This window comes from Oryctolagus cuniculus, chromosome 16 (assembly GCF_964237555.1).
Source record: "Oryctolagus cuniculus chromosome 16, mOryCun1.1, whole genome shotgun sequence".
Taxonomy (NCBI): domain Eukaryota; kingdom Metazoa; phylum Chordata; class Mammalia; order Lagomorpha; family Leporidae; genus Oryctolagus; species Oryctolagus cuniculus.
In genome coordinates, this window is record NC_091447.1 from 64,291,778 (window position 1) to 64,311,312 (window position 19,535).

General features: G+C 46.5%; 2 protein-coding genes across 2 annotated transcripts; one reads left to right on the top strand and one right to left on the bottom strand.

Annotated features, from left to right (window-relative positions):
* Positions 1 to 5,844: 5,844 nt before the first annotated feature.
* Positions 5,845 to 6,783, bottom strand: LOC100348441 (olfactory receptor 7A10-like). The gene has a single exon (XM_070059328.1). It carries the CDS (start codon positions 6,778 to 6,780, stop codon positions 5,845 to 5,847), a length of 936 nt encoding a protein of 311 aa, XP_069915429.1. The 5' UTR covers positions 6,781 to 6,783.
* Positions 6,784 to 17,807: 11,024 nt separating this feature from the next.
* Positions 17,808 to 18,737, top strand: LOC100342667 (olfactory receptor 7A5-like). The gene has a single exon (XM_002722087.2). The coding sequence runs from the start codon at positions 17,808 to 17,810 to the stop codon at positions 18,735 to 18,737; it is 930 nt and encodes a 309-aa protein (XP_002722133.2).
* Positions 18,738 to 19,535: the final 798 nt, after the last annotated feature.

The following is a 19,535-nucleotide window of genomic DNA, read 5'->3' on the forward strand; positions in this document are numbered from 1 at the left end:
GACACGTGTGGCTCATAGGCATACATTGCAGTGTCACTCCTGCTGGCACTTCTCCATTCTGCATTTTTCTTCTCAGTAAGGAGCATTCAAATATGCCCCTCTTACAAACAGCTCTGGGGAAGGTGGGGACTGAGTGTGGGACGCAGTCCCAAGAGCTGGAGCTGGCATTTTCCCTCAATGATCCATTTAAATACAAAATTTCTTATACTTAATTCTATTTTCCTGAAAGCACTTTATTTCCCTGCTACTGTCTTATAGTTGGATTCCCCACACCATTAGCAATGCCACTGCCTTGCGCAGTCTGATGCTTTCCAGCAACTCAGTTATCTAGGAGCAAGCAAGCACCCCCAGCTGTCTTTCAGGCATGGGCTAAGCTGGTGAAGAGCTCCACTGACCTTGAGAAAATTCTCTGCTTCCATTTCCTCTTCCCCCTGACCTTGGCAGTGCCTGGTGGGCTCTCGGGCTCACCAGGATGGGACAACTAAGAGAATGGTTTTTGTGTGGAAGCTCCAGTTCCTCCCTGGATGGTAGATGATGGAGGCTGAAGCTCTGTCCCAGATGAAGCCGCAAGAAGAAGAGAAGCATCAGTCCCTGAGCCGGACTCAGGACTCTGAAAGCAAAAGCCAGGTCCTTCTAGACCGAGGTTGTGCAAGCTGAGGGATAGAGGCAGAGGAGAGATTTACCGCTCCCTGCACCTGCTCCTTAGGCACCTCCCTCCCTGCTATTCTGACCTATAAGCTCCTGATATATCTGAGGACACTGGACTGGACATGAAACTATTTCTTCTTGCAAGTGGTTCCCCAGAGACCAGGTTGGCAGGCAGGGGAGTCCTCTGTCTCCACACCAAGTGCTGTCACTAAGTCCCTCGACAGAAAATCCTTGTTAGTAGTGACATGGAGATGCTGGAGATATTATCAGTTACCCTCACCAGAGCTTATGAATGAGCTTAGGGCTTTCTAAGAATGGTCTGATTAGTTCATACTGAATCTGTTATATGAGTTATTACTGTTATCATCTTGATTGTTGAAGCCAAGCTCAGAGGGTGATGTGACCTGCCCAGCAGGATCTAGAAGTAAGAGTCAGTGCCTTCTTGTAGTGTCAGGGTCTTCCTGTTCTCAACCAAAGTTCTCCACTGCAGAGGACTACACCCTGGGAATATTTGCAATTGGATGATGCCCCTGAACTTCTTTTTTTTAACTTTTATTTAATGAATATAGATTTCCAAAGTACAGCTTATGGACTACATTGGCTTCCCCCCCCCAATGACTTCCCTCCCACCCACAACCCTCCCCTTTCCTGCTCTCTCTCCCCTTACATTCATATCAAGATTCATTTTCAATTTTTTATACATATACAGAAGATCAGTTTGGTATACATTAAGTAAAGATTTCAACAGTTTGCACCCACATAGAAATGCAAAGTGAAAAATACTGTTTGAGTACTCGTTATAGCATTAAATCACAATGCACAGCACATTAAGGACAGAGATCCTACATGAGGAGTAAGTGCACAGTGACTCCTGTTGTTGACTTTACAAATTGACACTCCTGTTTATGGCATCAGTAATCTTCCTATGCTCCAGTCATGAGTTTCCAAGGCTATGGGAGCCTTTTGAGTTCTCCGACTCTTATCTTATTTAGACAAGGTTATAGTCAAAGTGGAAGTTCTCTCCTCCCTTCAGAGAAAGGTACCTCCTTCTTTGAAGACCTGTGCTTTCCACTGGGATCTCACTCACAGAGATCTTTCATTTAGGTCCTTTTTTTGCCTGAGTGTCTTGGCTTTCCATGCCTGAAATACTCTCATGGGCTTTTCAGCTGGATCCGAATGCCTTTAGGGCTGATTCTGAGGCCAGAGTGCTGTTTAGGACATCTACCATTCTATGAGTCTGCTATGTATCTCACTTCCCATGTTGGATCGCTCTCCCCTTTATTTATTCTATCAGTTAGTATTAGCAGATGCCCCTGAACTTCTATAAAGCTCAGGATGGCACCCAGTGCACTTGAGTGCTATGCCCCAGATGTCAACTTTCAGATGACAAGAAAATCTATTTTACACCAGCCATTCCAATTCCAATGGGCACACAGAGAATCAACGATGCAAGTTCAAATGTGATTTCTGCTTTATAGCTTTCCTTTGGGTTTAGAAAATCTGGGTGTCTTTTTTAACATGTCATAGCATACTAGTTTTGAATGTACTATACAAAAATTGTGAAGCAGTACACAGAGTTCCCATGTCCGTCCCACTGATTTTTTGTCTGAATGACATCTACAAATGTAAATAGCTGAATTATGGAGTTTGTCAAAATTCGTGAGCCACACAGAGCTCCTTTATTCTGTTTCATCAAAACTCCCTCCACCATTCTTGCTTCCTCCCCTCCCAGCATCCACCAATCAGCCTTTTGGGTTCAGAATCAGTTTTTTTAGCTATCACACAGAAAGCAGAACTGGAAGGCACACACCAGAAGAAATTCTGTAAAACCACCTAAAACATATCAACCAACCCTCAACCAATGATGAAATCCCTTGCTCCTGGACAACACAGACTGTGTGACCATCACAATGAGATCTTACTGCATCACGGTGCTGTCAATGGTAAGAAATCTTTCCTCCTTTCTTTAAAGTTGTTTCAAGGCTTAGCCATCGCAAGACACCTACACTTCTTTTTCACTTCTTTTTTTCAACTTTTATTTAATGAATATAAATTTCCAAAGTACAGAATATTGATTACAATGGCTTCCCCCCAATAACATCCCTCCAACCCGCAACCCTTCCCTTTCCCACTCCCTCTCCCCTTCCATTCATATCAAGATTCATTTTTTATTCTCTTTATATACAGAAGATCAGTTTAGCATACATTAAGTAGAGATTTCAACAGTTTGCTCCCACACAGAAACATAAAGTGAAAAATACTGTTTGAGTACTAGTTATAGCATTAGATCTCAATGTACAGCACACTAAGGACAAAGATCCTACATGAGGAGTAAGTGCACAGTGACTCCTGTTGTTGACTTAACAAATTGACACTCTTGTTTATGGCATCAGTAATCACCCTAGGCTCTTGTCATGAGTTGCCAAGGCTATGGAAGCCCCCTGAGTTCACTGACTCTGATCATTTTTAGACAAGGCCATGGTCAAAGTGGAAGTTCTCTCCTCCCTTCAGAGAAAGGTACCTCCTTCTTTGATGACCCATTCTTTCCACTGGGATCTCACTTGCAGAGATCTTTCATTTAGGTTTTTTTTCCCCCAGAGTGTCTTGGCTTTCCATGCTTTTCAGCCGGATCCACATGCCTTAAGGGCTGATTATGAGGCCAGAGTGCTATTAGGACATTAGCCATTCTAAGGGTCTGCTGTGTATCTCACTTCCCATGTTGGATCATTCTCTCCCTTTTTGATTCTATCAGCTAGTATTTGCAGACGCTAGTCTTGTTTATGTGATCCCTTTGGTTCTTAGTCCTATCATTACAATCAATTGTGAACAGAAATTGATCACTGGGACTAGTGAGATGGCATTGGTACATGCCACCTCGATGGGACACCTACACTTCTGACTTTGTCTCCTCATGGAGACACTACGCGGAGATGATTTAAGGAGCAGGTAAGTTGGTGGCGACAAAGACGCTCGGTGTTTGCCAGTGATGAACGCTGACTCTGCAGAGCCCAATATGAAGAAAAGAGCAGGATCCTACAGGAGAAGCCCACTCAGTCACCACTTATACAGCACACTGGCATGGGGAAGTCGACCTCGTCTGGAGAAGTTCAGGGGAGAAATATACAAGAAGGATGGCAACAAAAGAGATCCCTGGAGGTCTTTGGTTTTGTTCTACTCTCAAATAATACAAGTGGGGGCCAGTGCTGGGGTATAGTGGGTTAAGCTGCTATATGCCATGCCAGCATCCCATATGGGTGCAGGTTTGAGTCGGCTGCTCCTCATCTGATCCACCCTTCTGCAAATGCCCCCTGTGAAATCAATGGAAGATGGCTCACGTTCTTTGGCCCCTGCACTGGTGTTGGAGATCCAGTAGAAGCTCCTGGCACCTGGCATTGGATCAGGCGAGCTCTGGACATCATGGCCATTTGGGGAGTGAACCAGTGGACGGAAGACCTCTCTTTCACTCTCTCTCTCTCTCTCTCTCTCTCTCTAATTGTGCCTTTCAAATAGATAAATAAATCTTGAAAAAAAGTTTAAAATTATACAAGTGGCTTTAGATATCAAATACAGATGTCCATAGGAGCAGAATGAATATGCCTTTCTTTATATAAAAACAGCTGTTTAATCAGCATGATGGATTTGATTAAGGAGAAGTTTTCCTAGCTGAACAATTCCAGTAGCCTGGGAGGAGAGGGCCAGACCAGCTCCTGCTGCTTCCCTGCAGGTACACACTAAACAATTCAGGATGAGAGCCCCTGGTAACAGACACTGATCAACAATCACAGGATCTGTGTCACCATAAACACAGTCTAGAAAGGGACTAACATTAACCACTGCCTTTGTTCCTTGAAAAGACACACAAATACCCAGTAGACTGCAAGCCCCCCGGGCTAGGTCTCTCTTTCTCCCAGGCCCTTGGATCCTACTGTCTAGAGCTTCGCTTGTTCTTACTTTAAAAAAAAAAAAACTTCACCTGTTCTCTCATGGCCGTGTCCAGTCTCATAAATCAACAACACCGGGACACGAACCCAGACTCATCTAACCCATTTTCCTGCAACATAATGAGCTGCATAGAAATTCTAGACACAGGAGTATTGCCAGGGGCTGTCACTGTGGCACAGTAGGCTAAGCCTCCACCTGCAGTGCCAGCATCACATATGGGTGCTGGTTCGAGTCCCAGCTCCTTCATTCCTCATCCAGCTCCCTGTTGATGCACGTGGGAAAGTAGTGGAGGATGGCCCAGGTGCTTGGACCCTGCACCCATGTGGGAGACCTGGATAGACCTCCTGGCTCCTGGCTTTTACCTGGCCCAACACTAGCTGTTGGGCCATCTGGGAATGAACCAGTAGATGCCAATCTGTGTGTGTGTGTGTGCGTGTGTGTGTGTCTCCCCCGCTCATTCTCCCCCACCCCATAATTCTGACTTTCAAATACATTTTAAAAACTTAAAAAAAAATAAGAGTGCTTCCAAAAGGACATGAGGGTGGATCTAAAAGTTATTTCACAATAAAATTAGCTAATTTTAAAAAAAAGAGGATTCATTTATATTTTTGAAAGCCTGAGTTACAAAGGAGAGATAGAGAGGGAGAGAGAGAGAGAGAGAGAGAGAGAGAGAGAAAGAAAGAAAGGGAGAGACATCTTCCATCTGCTGGTTCACTTCCAAGATGGCCAAAATGGCTGGGGCTGGGCCAGGCCAAAGCCAGGAGGCAGGAGCTTCTTCCAGGTCTCCCAAGTGGGTGCAGGGGCCCAAACACTTGGGCCATAATTCTGCTGCTTTCCCAGGCCATGGCAGAGAGCTGGATCAGAAATGGAGCAGCCGGGACATGAACCGGTGCCCATATGGGATGCTGGCACTGCAGACGGCAACTTTACCTACTACACCTCAATGCTGGCCCCATGAGTTCATATTTTCCTTGAAAATGTTTAAGTCTCTTTTATTTCTAATAAAATGTTGTTATGGAAATGAGAAAAGAAAATGGAAAAGACTCTATCTCTTGACATCCACAGATATCAGCACTGTTGTAACAACCTGAGTCTCACAGTCCCTACACAGAGAAAGTAAAAGAGACAGAAAACACCAGAAAGCATGGAAGAAGCAAGTGCCAGTTCTACCATCTGATCAATGAGTCAGGACTTCTGGCCAGGAGATTTGGAGCTGCATGTTCATGGGCACTTTCTCATCACCACAGCACTGGGTCATTTAATTGTCTCACACCTCAAGAGTCTCTCCAGAGCCCTCTTCATGTCTGTGTTCCTCAGGCTGTAGATGAAGGGGTTCAGCATGGGGGTGACCACCGTGTACATCACAGAGGCTGTGGCAGTGGAGGCTGAGCTGGGGGCAGAATGAGCACTGAGGTACACACCTGTGATTGTGCAATAAAACAAGGAGACGACAGAGAGGTGAGAGGCACAGGTGGAGACTGCTTTATACTTCCCCTGAGCTGAGGAGATGGCACGGATGGAGGAGACGATCCTAGAGTAGGAATAAAGGATCCCAGCCAGGGGACCCCCACCAAGCAGCATAACTGTAACATAGATGACTACATCGTTAAGGAAGGTGTCAGAGCAGGCAGTGTGAACCAACTGGTTAAGTTCACAGAAGAAATGGGGGATTTCCAGGTGTGTGCAGAAGGACAGCCGCAGCACCAGGAGGCTGTGTAACAAGCCATGCAGGACAGTGATGATCCAGCACACCAGGACCAGCTGCACACAGAGCCTGGGGTTCATGATGACCGTGTAGTGCAGGGGGTGACAGATGGCCATGAACCTATCATAGGCCATTACAGCCAGGAGAAAGTCATCCAACCCTGTGAAGAGTATGAAGAAGAACATCTGGGTGATGCAGCCTGCATAGCTGATGGCTTTGCTCTGCGTCTGGATGTTCACCAGCATCTTGGGAACGGTGGTGGAGGTGAAGCAGACGTCCACCAAGGACAGGTTGGAGAGGAAGAAGTACATGGGCGTGTGGAGGTGGGGGTCTGAGAGGATGGCCAGGATGATGAGCAGGTTCCCAGCCACAGTGACCAGGTACATGGAGAGGAAGAGCCCACATATGAGGGGCTGCAATGCTGGGTCCTCTGAGAATCCCAGGAGAAGGAATTCTGCAAGGTGTGTTTTGTTGCCTTGTTTCATGTGTTGGAGGTCACTACCAGGAAAGAAAAAAACAAGTTGATTTATGTTCATAACAACAGGCATCGCAAACACTATGGACATGCGGTGATTTGCATATTGTGTTCAAGAATCTGCATTCTGCCTTTGTGCATGAATTTGTTTTCAGGGCTCTCAGACCCAACAACAATCTCAAAAGTTTTTGGGATAGTGAGTTAAGCCACCATGTGTACCGCCGGCATCCAATATAGGTACCGGTTCGAGTCCCACCAGCTGCTCCACCTCCAATCCAGGTCTCTGTAAATGAACCAGGGAAAGCAGTGGAAGATGGCTCAAGAGCTCGGGCCCCTGCACCCTCATAGGAGACCTGGATGGGGCTCCTGACTCCTGGTTTCAGCCTGGCTCAGCTCCAGCCTTCGCAGCCATTTGTGAAGGAAACTAGCACTGGCAGATCCTTCTCTCTGTCTCTCCCGCTGTCTCTCAATCTTCAACTCTGCCTTTCAAATAATTAAAATGAATTTTAAAATGTTTGTGACTCCCAGATGAAGGGGCTGGAGGGTTCCCTTCTGCCTGTGGGACAAGGCACAAACTGCCCTCAGCTGCGGCTGCACCTGCTACCGGGTGTCAGGTGTGGATTTTCCACCTGTGGCCTCAGATCAGGGCTCAACACCATGGATCTGGGAGTACTTAGGGTGTCGCCATTCAGGAAAATTTATCTGCAGGAAGGTGCAAAGGGATGAGGAGCATTATTTCCTATGTGTGACAGAGACAACTGGCACCAAGGGGACATTTGGAAACAGCTCAAGTAGGGAGGACTCAGAAGACATCATGAAGTCCTTTCAGGAGAATTTTCTGTGCAAAGACCTGAGGAAGCTGTGTGTATCAGAAGATTGAGGGGAAAGGAATGAGCAAGGGGTGGGTAATGAGATGCAGACAGGGAGGGGTGTGGAGGGAGCCAGAGGTCTCCCTGCTACGGTGTGGACTGCAAGGTGCAGGGATCCCTCGTCCTTTTTCTGTACCTTCCATTCCTCTCCTGCTGTGTTAATTTCATTGTGCATCATCCTATGGGATGATGGAGATCCACTCTTGAGTGCCATGTCTGCGTTGACAGCCTGGTCTGTATCGAGGGAGTCCCCTGGGAATCTCCTCATGGGAGCCCAGGAAGCCCTGAGCTGGGACTGGCTCTCTCTGCCCACAGGACACACACCCACCTGGACAAGCTCCCTGCCTCTGAGGCTGTGCCACCTCTGTGTCTCTCCAGCTTAGGCATCTTAATATTGAGCATGGATACAACACAGCTGGCAAAATCAGATTTGTGCCTCTCCCCAAAAAAAGTGGATCCTTCAAAGAGTTTGTGTAAATGCATTTATAATATTTTATTTTAGGGCAAAATATAAAGTATATTTATACCTTTGTCACGGCCCGTGTTTCCCATATATTTTGTGAATACCCCTTGTATTTAGAAATACTGCAAATAAAATCAGATCCATAATACCCCCTGTACAGTAGGATTGAAGTAGACTGGGTTTTTTTTTTTTGAGTGCTGTAACTTAAATTTTTGCACTAATTTTTAAAAATTTTGATAAGCACATTTATACATATTTCTAGGGAGCCATATCAAAATTCAAAGACATCATCAAACTGTAGGAAATAAGGCTAACAGGGAAGGTTTTTTTAATAATGGGAAGAAAAATAAAATAGATTTTAATAAATTAAATATATAAGAAAACTAAAAAAGTAATAAAATGATGAAAAGGAGGAGTGTGTTGTTATGGTTCTGAGAAGAGTTCTGAGGATTCAAATATGCTTGTGTAGATAAAGTGATCTTCCATCAAAGAGAGAAAAACAATGCCCCCGAAATGACAACAGAGATAATCTGGCTTTTCCAGAATGTTCTAATCACATAAGGCTAAGAGAAACTGTTAGTGGAGATAGGTGAGCTGGGCTCTTGTCTGCATGCAAGAAAGAATTCGGACATGAGACAGAGCAGTGGTCAGCAAGGTAGCAAAGTTTATTGTGGCGGGGCATCTGTCAGAATGGGCGGGGCAGAATCAGAGAGATGGCGTCCAGTCACCCAGACTGGGGAAGGCAAGATGATGTGGTTAAATGGAGAGAACGCACCTGGGAGGCCAGACGGGTGGCTCAGCAGAGAGCTCAGTGCTAAGTGTGCATTCTGTATTCAGGATGGGGCTTACAAGGGGAAGAAGTCCAGTTCTTCCCCCTCCTCCTCCTCCTGCTCCTCCTCCTCCTCCTCCTGCTCCAAGCAAAACAGAGCATCTGCAGAAGCTCACCTTGGAAGCAGCCCAGATTTTCACACTGCAAAGTCCTGCCCACACCTGATAACTTTCCAGGTGGTCAAAGGCTTGCTGAGTGTGAATTGGGTGAAATTCCTCCCAAGGTTTCACCACTCACTGCTATCAGACTGGGGAGCCCCCTGGCACCGGGCAGAGAAGCCTCCCCTAGGGCGCCTGCCTTGGAGGAAGGAGGTAAAGGTTTATTGCTCAGTGTTATCAGGCCAGGTAGCCCATTTGGTGCTGGGGAGAGAGGATTGTCCTGAGGAGCTTTCCTTGGGGGGAGGGCTGAGACCACCTGGAAGGTTATCAGGTCTGGGCAGGACTTTGCAGTGTGAAATCCTGGGCTGCTTCCAAGGTGAGCTTCTGCAGATGCTCTGTTTTCCTTGGGCTCTCACACACCACAGACTAATTTCTGACGTCCTACCTAACAGACCCATAAGGATATCAAGTTACAGGAATACTTTTATGTGAAAAACTGACTCAACCCTCAGTTTACAGAATCACTTTCTAGATTTACAAACAGTGACAATCAACTGATGTTGAAAACAGAAAAATTACAGGATCACATCTCCCCCTAAAACTGACTAGGAGGGTCGTCTGAAACATTTATGAGAAATGCAACTAAAGATAAGTTAATTTGTGGGCATGGATTTTGCAGAATATGCATTTGCATAAAATTTGGATGACCTCTGTGAAGTATGCAACAAAAAAATTTTTGGATCAAGGATTTAAAAATATTTTTGCACCATAAAAAAACCTGATTGTTTAATTCCATTTTTCTATCAACTTTGAAGCAGAACTTAATGAGAGAAAAATGTAGTAAGAAATGCAAGTTCCGTATGCCCCCCTTAAACACCAAGATGGGGAGGGGGTGCTGAGTCTGCAGGTGCCACCCCAGGAGCAGGAGATGTCATCTGCCCTCCTGTAACCCACCTTGAGGTGTAACCATTAAAATGCTGTTTGTCACATCCCTCTGCACCTAACTCTCCTTCTCTACTCCCCCAACTTCCAAAATTCACTGGGACTCGTCCTCTCTCTTTTTTTATTTTTGACAGGCAGAGTGGACAGTGAGAGAGAGAGACAGAGAGAAAGGTCTTCCTTTTGCCGTTGGTTCACCCTCCAATGGCCGCCACAGCCAGCGTGCTGTGGCCAGCACACCGCGCTGATCCAATGGCAGGAGCCAGGTACTTCTCCTGGTCTCCCATGGGGTGCAGGGCCCAAGCACTTGGGCCATCCTCCACTGCACTCCCTGGCCACAGCAGAGAGCTGGCCTGAAAGAGGGGAAACCGGGACAGAATCCGGCTCCCCGAACGGGACTAGAACCCGGTGTGCCAGTGCCGCAAGGTGGAGGATTAGCCTAGTGAGCTGCAGCGCCGGCCCTGACTTGTCCTCTCTTATCCTGGTACTGCAGGTCTCCCATGGCCTCTGAGAACTGTGTCCCCTCCCTTACCACCACGTCTTCCTCTGCAGTGAGCATTGTCCTGGGCAACCCAGCATGCATGTGAGCTTTGCACGCCCCACAAAAGCCCTTTGTGAATTAAGCAAATGGGCCGATGCCCACCCACAGGCATCTCCCAGGTCCGGGATAAGTTTGTGTGGCTCTCACTGACCTGAAGTAAACTCTCTCCACCTGCATTGCCTCTGATGCAGCTTGCAGGGGTCTGGGCGGTTCTCATGGGGACTTTGAGAGGCAGGTCTCTGTGCAGAAGCCCAGATTCCTTCCCGGATGGTGGTGGGTGCTGGAGATGGGAGCTCCGTCCCCAACAAGGAGGCAGGAAGGAGGGAAGCATCGGTCCCCGAGCCACAGTCTGACCTCCAAATGCAACAACCAGGCTCTGTCCATGCAGGTTGTACACTCTGAGAGAGGTATTTACAGCTCCCTGCACCTGCTCATTAGCATCTCCCTGCCTGCTCACCCTGACCTCCAGATACCTGATGTCCCTGGAGGACACTGGCCTGGATGCAGAGAAATGTTTCCTGCTGGGGGCTCCCAAGAGATGGCGTTAGAAGTCAGCATACTCCTGTCTACAGCCCCAGGCACTGCTTGATCAATGAGTGTAGGGTGAAATAAAACTGAATACTTCCAGTACCAAGATGGAGAAAGGAGACAAGGAAACCAACCACATCCCATAGCACACCATGTGCTAGCAGTCACTGTGAAGACAAATGAAGCATTTACATGCTTCCAGAGAAGGAAGAGATTCTGGCCTGTGTTGTGTGGCAAGTAGAGTTAACGAGAGTGCATTGCCCAGCTCACCATAGCTAGAGGTGAGGACTTCCTTCATAAAGAAATGGTGAAAGTTTAGGGGTGGGTATTCTAGCTACTCTGATGGGATCATCCCACGGCATGTACAAGAAGCAAAACATCACACTGTGAACCACTCATGTGGTTGGCTTCTTCTAGACAACTGTTAAGTGCCAATCAAATACAAAACCATGGGCAGGAGTTGGGTTGAGTGTTGAAGAAACTGATGAAGGTTCCTGTATCCCACATCCGTGTGGCAGGGTCTGACTCCCAGCTCTGGCTCCTGACTCCAGCTTCCTGGTCGTGCAGATCTAGGCGAGAAACAGTAATGGCTCCAGTACTTGGATTCCTGATACCTATGTGGGAGACCAAGATGGAGTTCCATTTCTAGCTCTGGCCTGGCCCAGTTCCAGATGTTGTAGGCATTTGGAGAGTGAACCAACAGACCAAATCTCTATCTATCTATCTATCTATCTATCTATCTCTTTCTCTCTTCCATCACTCTCTCCTTTTCCATCTCCCTCGTCTTTCCTTTCCTCTATGCCTTTCAAATAAATAAAAGCTATGAAACAAAACCAGGCAGAAATGCAGGTATAGGGGCCAGTGCTGTGGTGTAGCAGGTAAAGCCACTGCCTGCAGTGCTGGCATGTCATATGGGCACTGGTTCATGTCCTGGCTCTCCATCTCTCTGCAATGGCCTGGGAAAGCAGTAGAAGTCCTTAGATCCCTGAACCTGCATGGAAGAACTAGAAGCCAAGCTCCTGGTCCCTGGCTTCAGATCAGCCCAGCTCCGGACATTGCAGCCATCTGGGGAGTGAACCAGTGGATGGAAGACCACTCCATCTATCTCTCCCTTTCTCTGTAACTCTGCTTTTCAAGTAAATAAAAAAAATGCAGGTAGGTGTAAGGAAAGCGTGAAGCAAGTGGTTTTTCTTTTTAGTGGGTGACTCCACAGGATCACAGACGATGGCACTTGCACAGAGATCTCAAGGCAGACAGGGCTTGGGAGCCTCAGAATTATCTTCAGAAGTGTGGTCCTTGTAAGGAAAGCACCAGAGCCAAGGCCCTGAGGTTGGAAGCTCTGTTATAAAACAGGCTCCAAATGCATCGAGGGCAAAGGAGCAAGAGGGAAAATGGAGAGGCGGCAGCAGGGGGCGCTGTCAAGAGAGGCTGCCCTCCTGTGACTGTGAAGCCACAGACGCATGGAGACCTTACCAGCGCTCTGCGACTCCTGCACGTGGCTGATTCAGCTGCGAAGGCGTCCTGCGGATGGAGACGAATCTCCCATTGGGCATCGTCTGCGATTCGAGTTCTGGTCTCTATCCTAAGAGTCACCTTGGATGATACGACCTGGAGAAGACCCACGGTAATCAGAGCTCTTGCTGCAAGGGGACAGGACCCCAGTGGAAACACACAGTGCACCCTCACCTCCTGGGCTGCGTCACCAGCCAGCACCTCACATGCCCAGCCACACCACGCAGGCCAGGAGCGGACCCAGCACAAGCTGTTGACGCCAGAATATTCTGTTCTAAGGAAAACACAAATGGAGCACACATTCTCACTTCTTAAACCTCCTTATAAAGATATTCACTTAGTTTGCATTCCATTTCATTATAGCCAGATTATATTCTGTGTTTAAAGGGACCGACAAGTATGTTTTGGGGGCAGGTGTTGTGGCATAGCAGGTAAATTTGAAGCCTGCAATGCCACCATCTCATATAGGCACTGGTTCAAGAACAGGCTACTCCACTTCTGATCCAGCTCCCTACTGATGCACCTGAGAAAGCAGTGGAGGATGGACCAAGTGCTTGGGTCCCTGACACTGATATGGGAGTCCTGGGAGGAATTTCTGGCTCCTGGCTCATGGTTTCAGCCTACCCAGTCCTGACATCATGGACATTTGGGGAGTAAACCAGCTGATGGAAGATCTCTTTCTGTGTCTCCCTCTCTCTTTGTCAATCTGCCTGTCATGTAAAATAGTTTTTTTAAAAATAATGTTTTGTGTGATTTGTTACATGGAAAGCTCTACATGCAAGTCCTCTCATCTTCAAATCCATCTTCACAGCATCTTCTGATCTTTCTCTGAGTCCAACACTTGTGCCTCCCTCTTCAAATTTAGAGAACCGTCGTGTTCACTAGTCCATCCTGGATAATGCAGAATGATCTTTTTACTTATTAACAACCTAAACCTTCCCACTTCCACTCTATACCATGGCAGCTTACATGTTCAAAAATTTGAAGATTAATGTAAAGGCATTTTTGAAATTATTAGTTGTGCCTACCACACATCTTTTACCAAAGTGCGGTATTTTTTTTTTTTTGCTGTCACTCCATTCTCTAAGTGAGAGAATGCATTTTATTTCCCATTACATTCTTAATAGAGCATATGCAAAATATCCTACACATGATTTCAAATGGAATCACTGGCTTCTCCCATATTCACATATAAAGGGAGGCTCTCCATCATCAACAACACCTTGGAGCTCGTTATAGACAAGAGAACATTGGGGTCCAATGTTACCATACAGCGCGCTAAGCCACTGCTTGTGACACCTGCATCCCATATTGGAGTTGCAGTGTGAGTTACGGCTGCTCCATTTCTGATCCAGTTTCCTGCTAATGTACCTTGAAAGGCAGCACAGGATGGCCCAAGTGTTTGGGTACCTGCCACCCACCAAGGAGACCAGGATAGAGTTCCTGACCTCTGGCTCCAGCCTGCCCCAATTCAACTATTGCAGGCATTTGGGGAGTGACCCAGGAAATGGAAAATTTCCCCCTGACTCTTACTCTCTGTCACTCTGCCAGTCAACTAAATACGTGAATAAATCTTTATGAAAAGGAGATGAGAGGGTGTTGAACATCCAACACAAAGGAATGACCCATGTCTGAGGTGGCACAGGTGTCAGTTACCCTTACCTAAGCATCTCACATTGGATACTTGATTGAAAAGCCACACAGTGTCCCCTACATATGCATGGCTGCCATGTGTCAATTAAAGACACACACAAGAATAAGAAATTCGAAAAAAGTTCCATTGTGTTTATGCTTCAGTTTGAATTCCTGCTGGTTTCTGGCCATGATGATGTGGAGTTTCTTGTCTGGAGTAGTCTTTCTCATCGCTCACTGTCAACATTTGGGACAGAACACACACACACACACACACACACACACACACGTGTTCAGGGAGCTGCCCTGTGCATTACAGGAGTGTGGGGTCATTCTTCTCATTGCCCAGTATTCCAAGGTCACCATCGCTGCTGAGAAACCAGGCGTCTTGGTTGAGAACTGGCAGCCCCTGACAGATTCCATCAAGGGAGCCTCCCTCATGTTTCTAGCAGGGAGCTGATGCCTCTGTCATCCTGAGCCCTATTTCTGCAATCACCATTCCAAGAGTAGAACCTGATACACTTCCTACAAGGAGCTGAGCTCCGGTTATGGCAAAATAGACTATCTCAACATAGCCCGGATGATAAAGCTTTCTTGGGCAGGGATGAAATGACAGCTGGCCAGCAGGGACATAGTGGGAGCTTCCTGGATTGTGACAAACATTTTGTGGAGCCCAGAGCACAAACCCAAGAAATGCAGTGTTCGATCTGTTTTTAAGGAGAGATTTTCCAGTGCTTTCAGGTCTGTGTCTCTTCTACAAAGCCATGCTTTGAACATCCCATGAACTTAGTGCAGACAGGTGCCTCCGTCATGGGCTATGGAGAAAGATGCCTTTGCAGCAGGTTAGACCTGGGGGAGTTAGACCAGGAAACAGAAATAGGAGCAGGGTTCACCTGACTTCTAACCTGATCTCCCAGGAACAACCTGCAAGCATCACTTCTGTCCAGGTCAGTGTCCCACAGGGAACTCAGATGCTGAGAGGTCTGGGTATGAGGCAGGGAGGGGCCTAATGAGCAGGTTCAGTGAGCTGTAAATACCTCCTCTGTTGCTGTCCCTCAGACTGTGCAACCATGGTCTAGAAGGAGCCTGGTTATTGCTTTCGGAGTCCTGAGTCTGGTTCAGGGACCCATGCGTCCCTCCTTCCGGCTGTGTTGTGTGGGACAGAGCTTCAGTCTCCATCATCCACCACCCAGGACAGAATTTTGGCTTCTGTACTGAGACCATCCTCTCACAGATTCCATGCAGGTGAGCCCGAGAGCCTGGCCAACACAGCAGGAGGAGTCCAGAGAAATGGAAGCAGAGAGTGTTGCCTAAGGTCAAACATTTATCCCCCATTTAGAGGAGATACTGAGAGACACTGAGTTCATTTGCTTGCACTTTGATTGTTGAATTTGTTCGTTCCGATGCTAGAAAGGTAATGAACTATTAGGCTATGCAGGGCAGGGGCATGGCTGGTGGCGAAATGCTGGTGTGGGAATGTCAAGTCTGAGACCGACTGAGAAAATAAATTGCTTCAAGAAGAATAGAATGGCGTCCAAGAAAAGCTGTCTTTAAATGACTTAGAGGAGGGGATATGACATGGTCCTGGGGCAGCATCACCAGACTCAACCATCACTCTCCCCAATTTTGTTTTTTTAAGGTTCATTTACTGTTTTATATATTTTTTTATTTTTTATTAATTGAAAGAATACATTTCGTGTATTTCATTCTTGAGAGCCAGAGTTACAGAGAGACAAAGAGATATTCTGAGAGAGAGAGAGAGAGAGAGAGAGAGAGATTTTTCCACTTGCCAATTCACTCCCCAAATGACCACGGCAGCCAGGGCTGAGCCAGGCTGAATCCAGGAGCCAGGAACTCCATCTGGGCCTCACACATGGACGCTAGGGCCATGGACCTGAGCCACGTTCTGTGGCTTTTCCAGGCCCATTATCAGGGAGCTTGGACCAGAAGCAGAGCAGCAAGAATAGGAACCTGCATCCAAATGGGACACCAGCATTGCAAGAAGCACCTTAGGCTGCTGCACGATCGTGCCAGCTGCAAGAGGTTATTTTAAAGGGGAACACGTTTGGAGGCTTCCCTGTTGGTGAGAAAGGAGCAGATAAGGGCAATGCATGCACACATGACCCTGCAGTAGGAGCTCCTGAGACATGCACACTTCTCAGTGTCTTCCCTTACACCAAGCACTCCCTTGGAATGTGTCTGATGAATCATTAGATGAGGAAAGGAAGTTAAAGGGGTCTACTTTGCTGTCTGTCTACTTTGTTATCTGTGAGATGGATGCACTCACGGCTTTCTCAGCTGCTTCCTCGCTGGCCAATTCTGTGCTGCCCAGTCTCTGCCCCTTATTTTTAAGCATCCAGGTCTATTTTATTCTTGTCCTTTGTAGACTCATTCATGCAAAGAATGCACTTTTCCTCACAGCCTTTCTGTTGCTACTGATTGTATTTATATGCATATCAGTGTACTTCAAAGGGTTTCTAGAAAAAGGGAACTCAAGGATGATGCTACTGTGGTGCAAAAATAGATTTGAAATCCAGAGTTCAGCAAAGTTATCCATGTTTACAAGCGGTCTCCAATGGGTGAAAAATGTGTCATGTGCAAAAGCTGTGTGCCAAAGTAAATGTATCTTCATTTCCACTTTTATGACTGTTCTGTTTCTTTAAAAGATTTTACTTACGTTAGTAAAATCCAAAATTCTCAGGTGTACAGCCTAACGAATGTTTCTGTGTGTAGACAACCATGTAGGCACAGCTGTAACAGAGGATAAACACACTCTGACTTCAATAACTGTGGACTAATTTCATTCATTCGCATAAGGCTTCTTACCTTCAACATAATGTTTTTGAGATTCACACTCATTTCATGAACGTTTTGAAGGAGCCTTGTAGCTATATTAAGATAGAGAGGTTGCAACAGTTTGCAAGCTTTCTATTCCAAGTATCAGTCTCTTTGGTTTATTCAAATTCCTTGCCTTTAAGTCTTGTTAGTCACTCTGATAACTTTGCATTGCTAAGTTGTTTTTAGACTTGTCAAAACCACTGCTCCTCTTAGTTTCATGTGATTAGATCACTAACTACAAGTCACAGCTGCTCCTGTCCTCATTTGAAACACACGGTCGTTCACCATTTCACTAAGATTGCTTTATCTTCTAGAAGCCAACCTGAAGGCACGTACATCTATACAAGATGAAATCAGAGCTTCCAAGCCTCCTACAAAGACTTCACGGTGTCATTCTCTTTCCAAGTGTCTGTCAGTTAGCTGGTGCATTAATGACTATTTTCAATGTCACTGAGTTATCACTATTGTTCTATTTTAATTTTTTGTTTACTGTGTCTTTTGTTTCATTGGTCAGTCTGGGATTAACATTCAATAATCTGGACACATTAGTCTCTAATTCATGCTGACTGCAGCTTTTTCTTCCATGAGCAACAGAGAGACAGCCAGGGTTAGGGTCCTGCAGATACAGGGGATGATCTTCTTCCCAGCCCCTCAGGGACCCCCTGCTAATGTTGGATCTTGGTTTCCCTCGTGCCCCCTTCAATTCTCTCATCCTCTCTTCCTCTAGCGCTCTCTCTCTTTCTCTCTCTCATGTTATTTGTCTCTTTCCTGGCAGTGACTTGTACCACATGCAACCAGGCAACGAAACTCAACCTTCAGAATTCCTTCTCCTGGGATTCTCAGAGGACCCAGCGCTGCTGCCCCTAATATTTGGGCTCTTCCTCTCCATGTACCTGGTCACTGTGGCTGGGAACCTGCTCATCATTGTGGCCATCCTCTCAGACCCCCACCTCCACACGCCCATGTACTTCTTCCTCTCCAACCTGTCCTTGGTGGACGTCTGCTTCACCTCCACCACCATCCCCAAGATGTTGGTGAACATCCAGACACAGAGCCAAGCCATCAGCTACGCAGGCTGCATCACCCAGATGTTCTTCTTCATACTCTTTGCAGGGCTGGATGACCTTCTGCTTGCCGTGATGGCTTATGACAGGTTTGTAGCCATCTGTCACCCTCTGCACTACATGGTCATCATGAACCCCTGGCTCTGTGTGCAGCTGGTCCTGATGTCCTGGATCATCAGTGTCCTGCATGCCTTGTTGCACAGCCTAATGGTGCTGCAGCTGTCTTTCTGTGCAAACCTGGAAATTGCACAGTTTTTCTGTGAGCTGAGTCAGGTGATCCACACTGCCTGCTCTGACACTCTTCTTAATGATGTGTTGCTATTTCTTGCAGCAATGCTCCTTGGTGGAGGTCCCCTGGCTGGGATCTTGTACTCCTACTCTAAGATCGTCTCCTCCATCTGTGCAATCCCCTCAGCTCAGGGGAAGCATAAAGCATTCTCCACCTGTGCCTCTCACCTCTCCGTCGTCTCCTTATTTTATGGCACGAGCATAGGTGTGTACCTCAGTGCTGGTGCAGCCCCCAGCTCAGCCTCCACTGCCACAGCCTCTGTGATGTACACGGTGGTCACCCCCATGCTGAACCCCTTCATCTACAGCCTGAGAAACACAGACATCAAAAGAGCTTTGAAAGGAATCTTTGGCCAGAAACTATAAAGCAGTCCATTGAGATGGGGCTGAAGATGTGTCTATGACTGCAGGGCCCCGAGCTCCAGAGCCACACACTGAGAAGATTTACCAGGTGTGGAAGTAGAACGTGCTTATCCCATTCACTGCAGTGTTTTTCTTTCTTTTCTTTCTTTTTTAAGTCAACTGTTGTGTCAAAAAGGACTCATCCATTACACTTTATGTTACCTGTGACATCTAACAAAAACATCTTATGTCACTTTCCTTTCCCCCAGTTTTATTACCAACTTTGTCAAGTAAGCAAAAGAGCTTCAGACTTTTCATGGAAACATGTAAGCAAGAGAGGAGTTAGTTTCTGTGCTAAGCAACTTGGAAATTCATGTGTGGTTTTTATACCACACTAGCCCATGAACCATGTAAAGTATTGAACATTTCTACATGCCTTATGCTACAATGTGTATGTATCTTTTAGGAATGATTTCATGTCAAATAACATGTATAATGCTTAATAGTCTCCTTTTTAACTTCATAGTTTTTTGAGATAACATATGTTTATTTTACATTGCAAAGACTTCATGCTCTATGCTAATTCTGTGTACACCTATGCTTGGCAATTAAATCCAATCATATAATTTTTAGGATTTTATTTATTTGAGAAATAAAGTTATAGACAGAGGGAGAAACAAAGAGAAAGGACTTCCATCTACTGGTTCATTCCACAAATGGATGCAATGGCCAGAGCTGGGCTGATCTGAAGCCAGGAGCCAGGAGCTCCCTCTGGATCTCCAACATGGTTACGGGGGCCCAAGCACTTGGACCAGCTTTCAC

Coding starts and splice junctions, on each gene's coding strand:
- LOC100348441 (XM_070059328.1), bottom strand. CDS start 6,780: ATGAAACAAGGCAACAAAACACACCTTGCAGAATTCCTTCTCCTGGGA.
- LOC100342667 (XM_002722087.2), top strand. CDS start 17,808: ATGCAACCAGGCAACGAAACTCAACCTTCAGAATTCCTTCTCCTGGGA.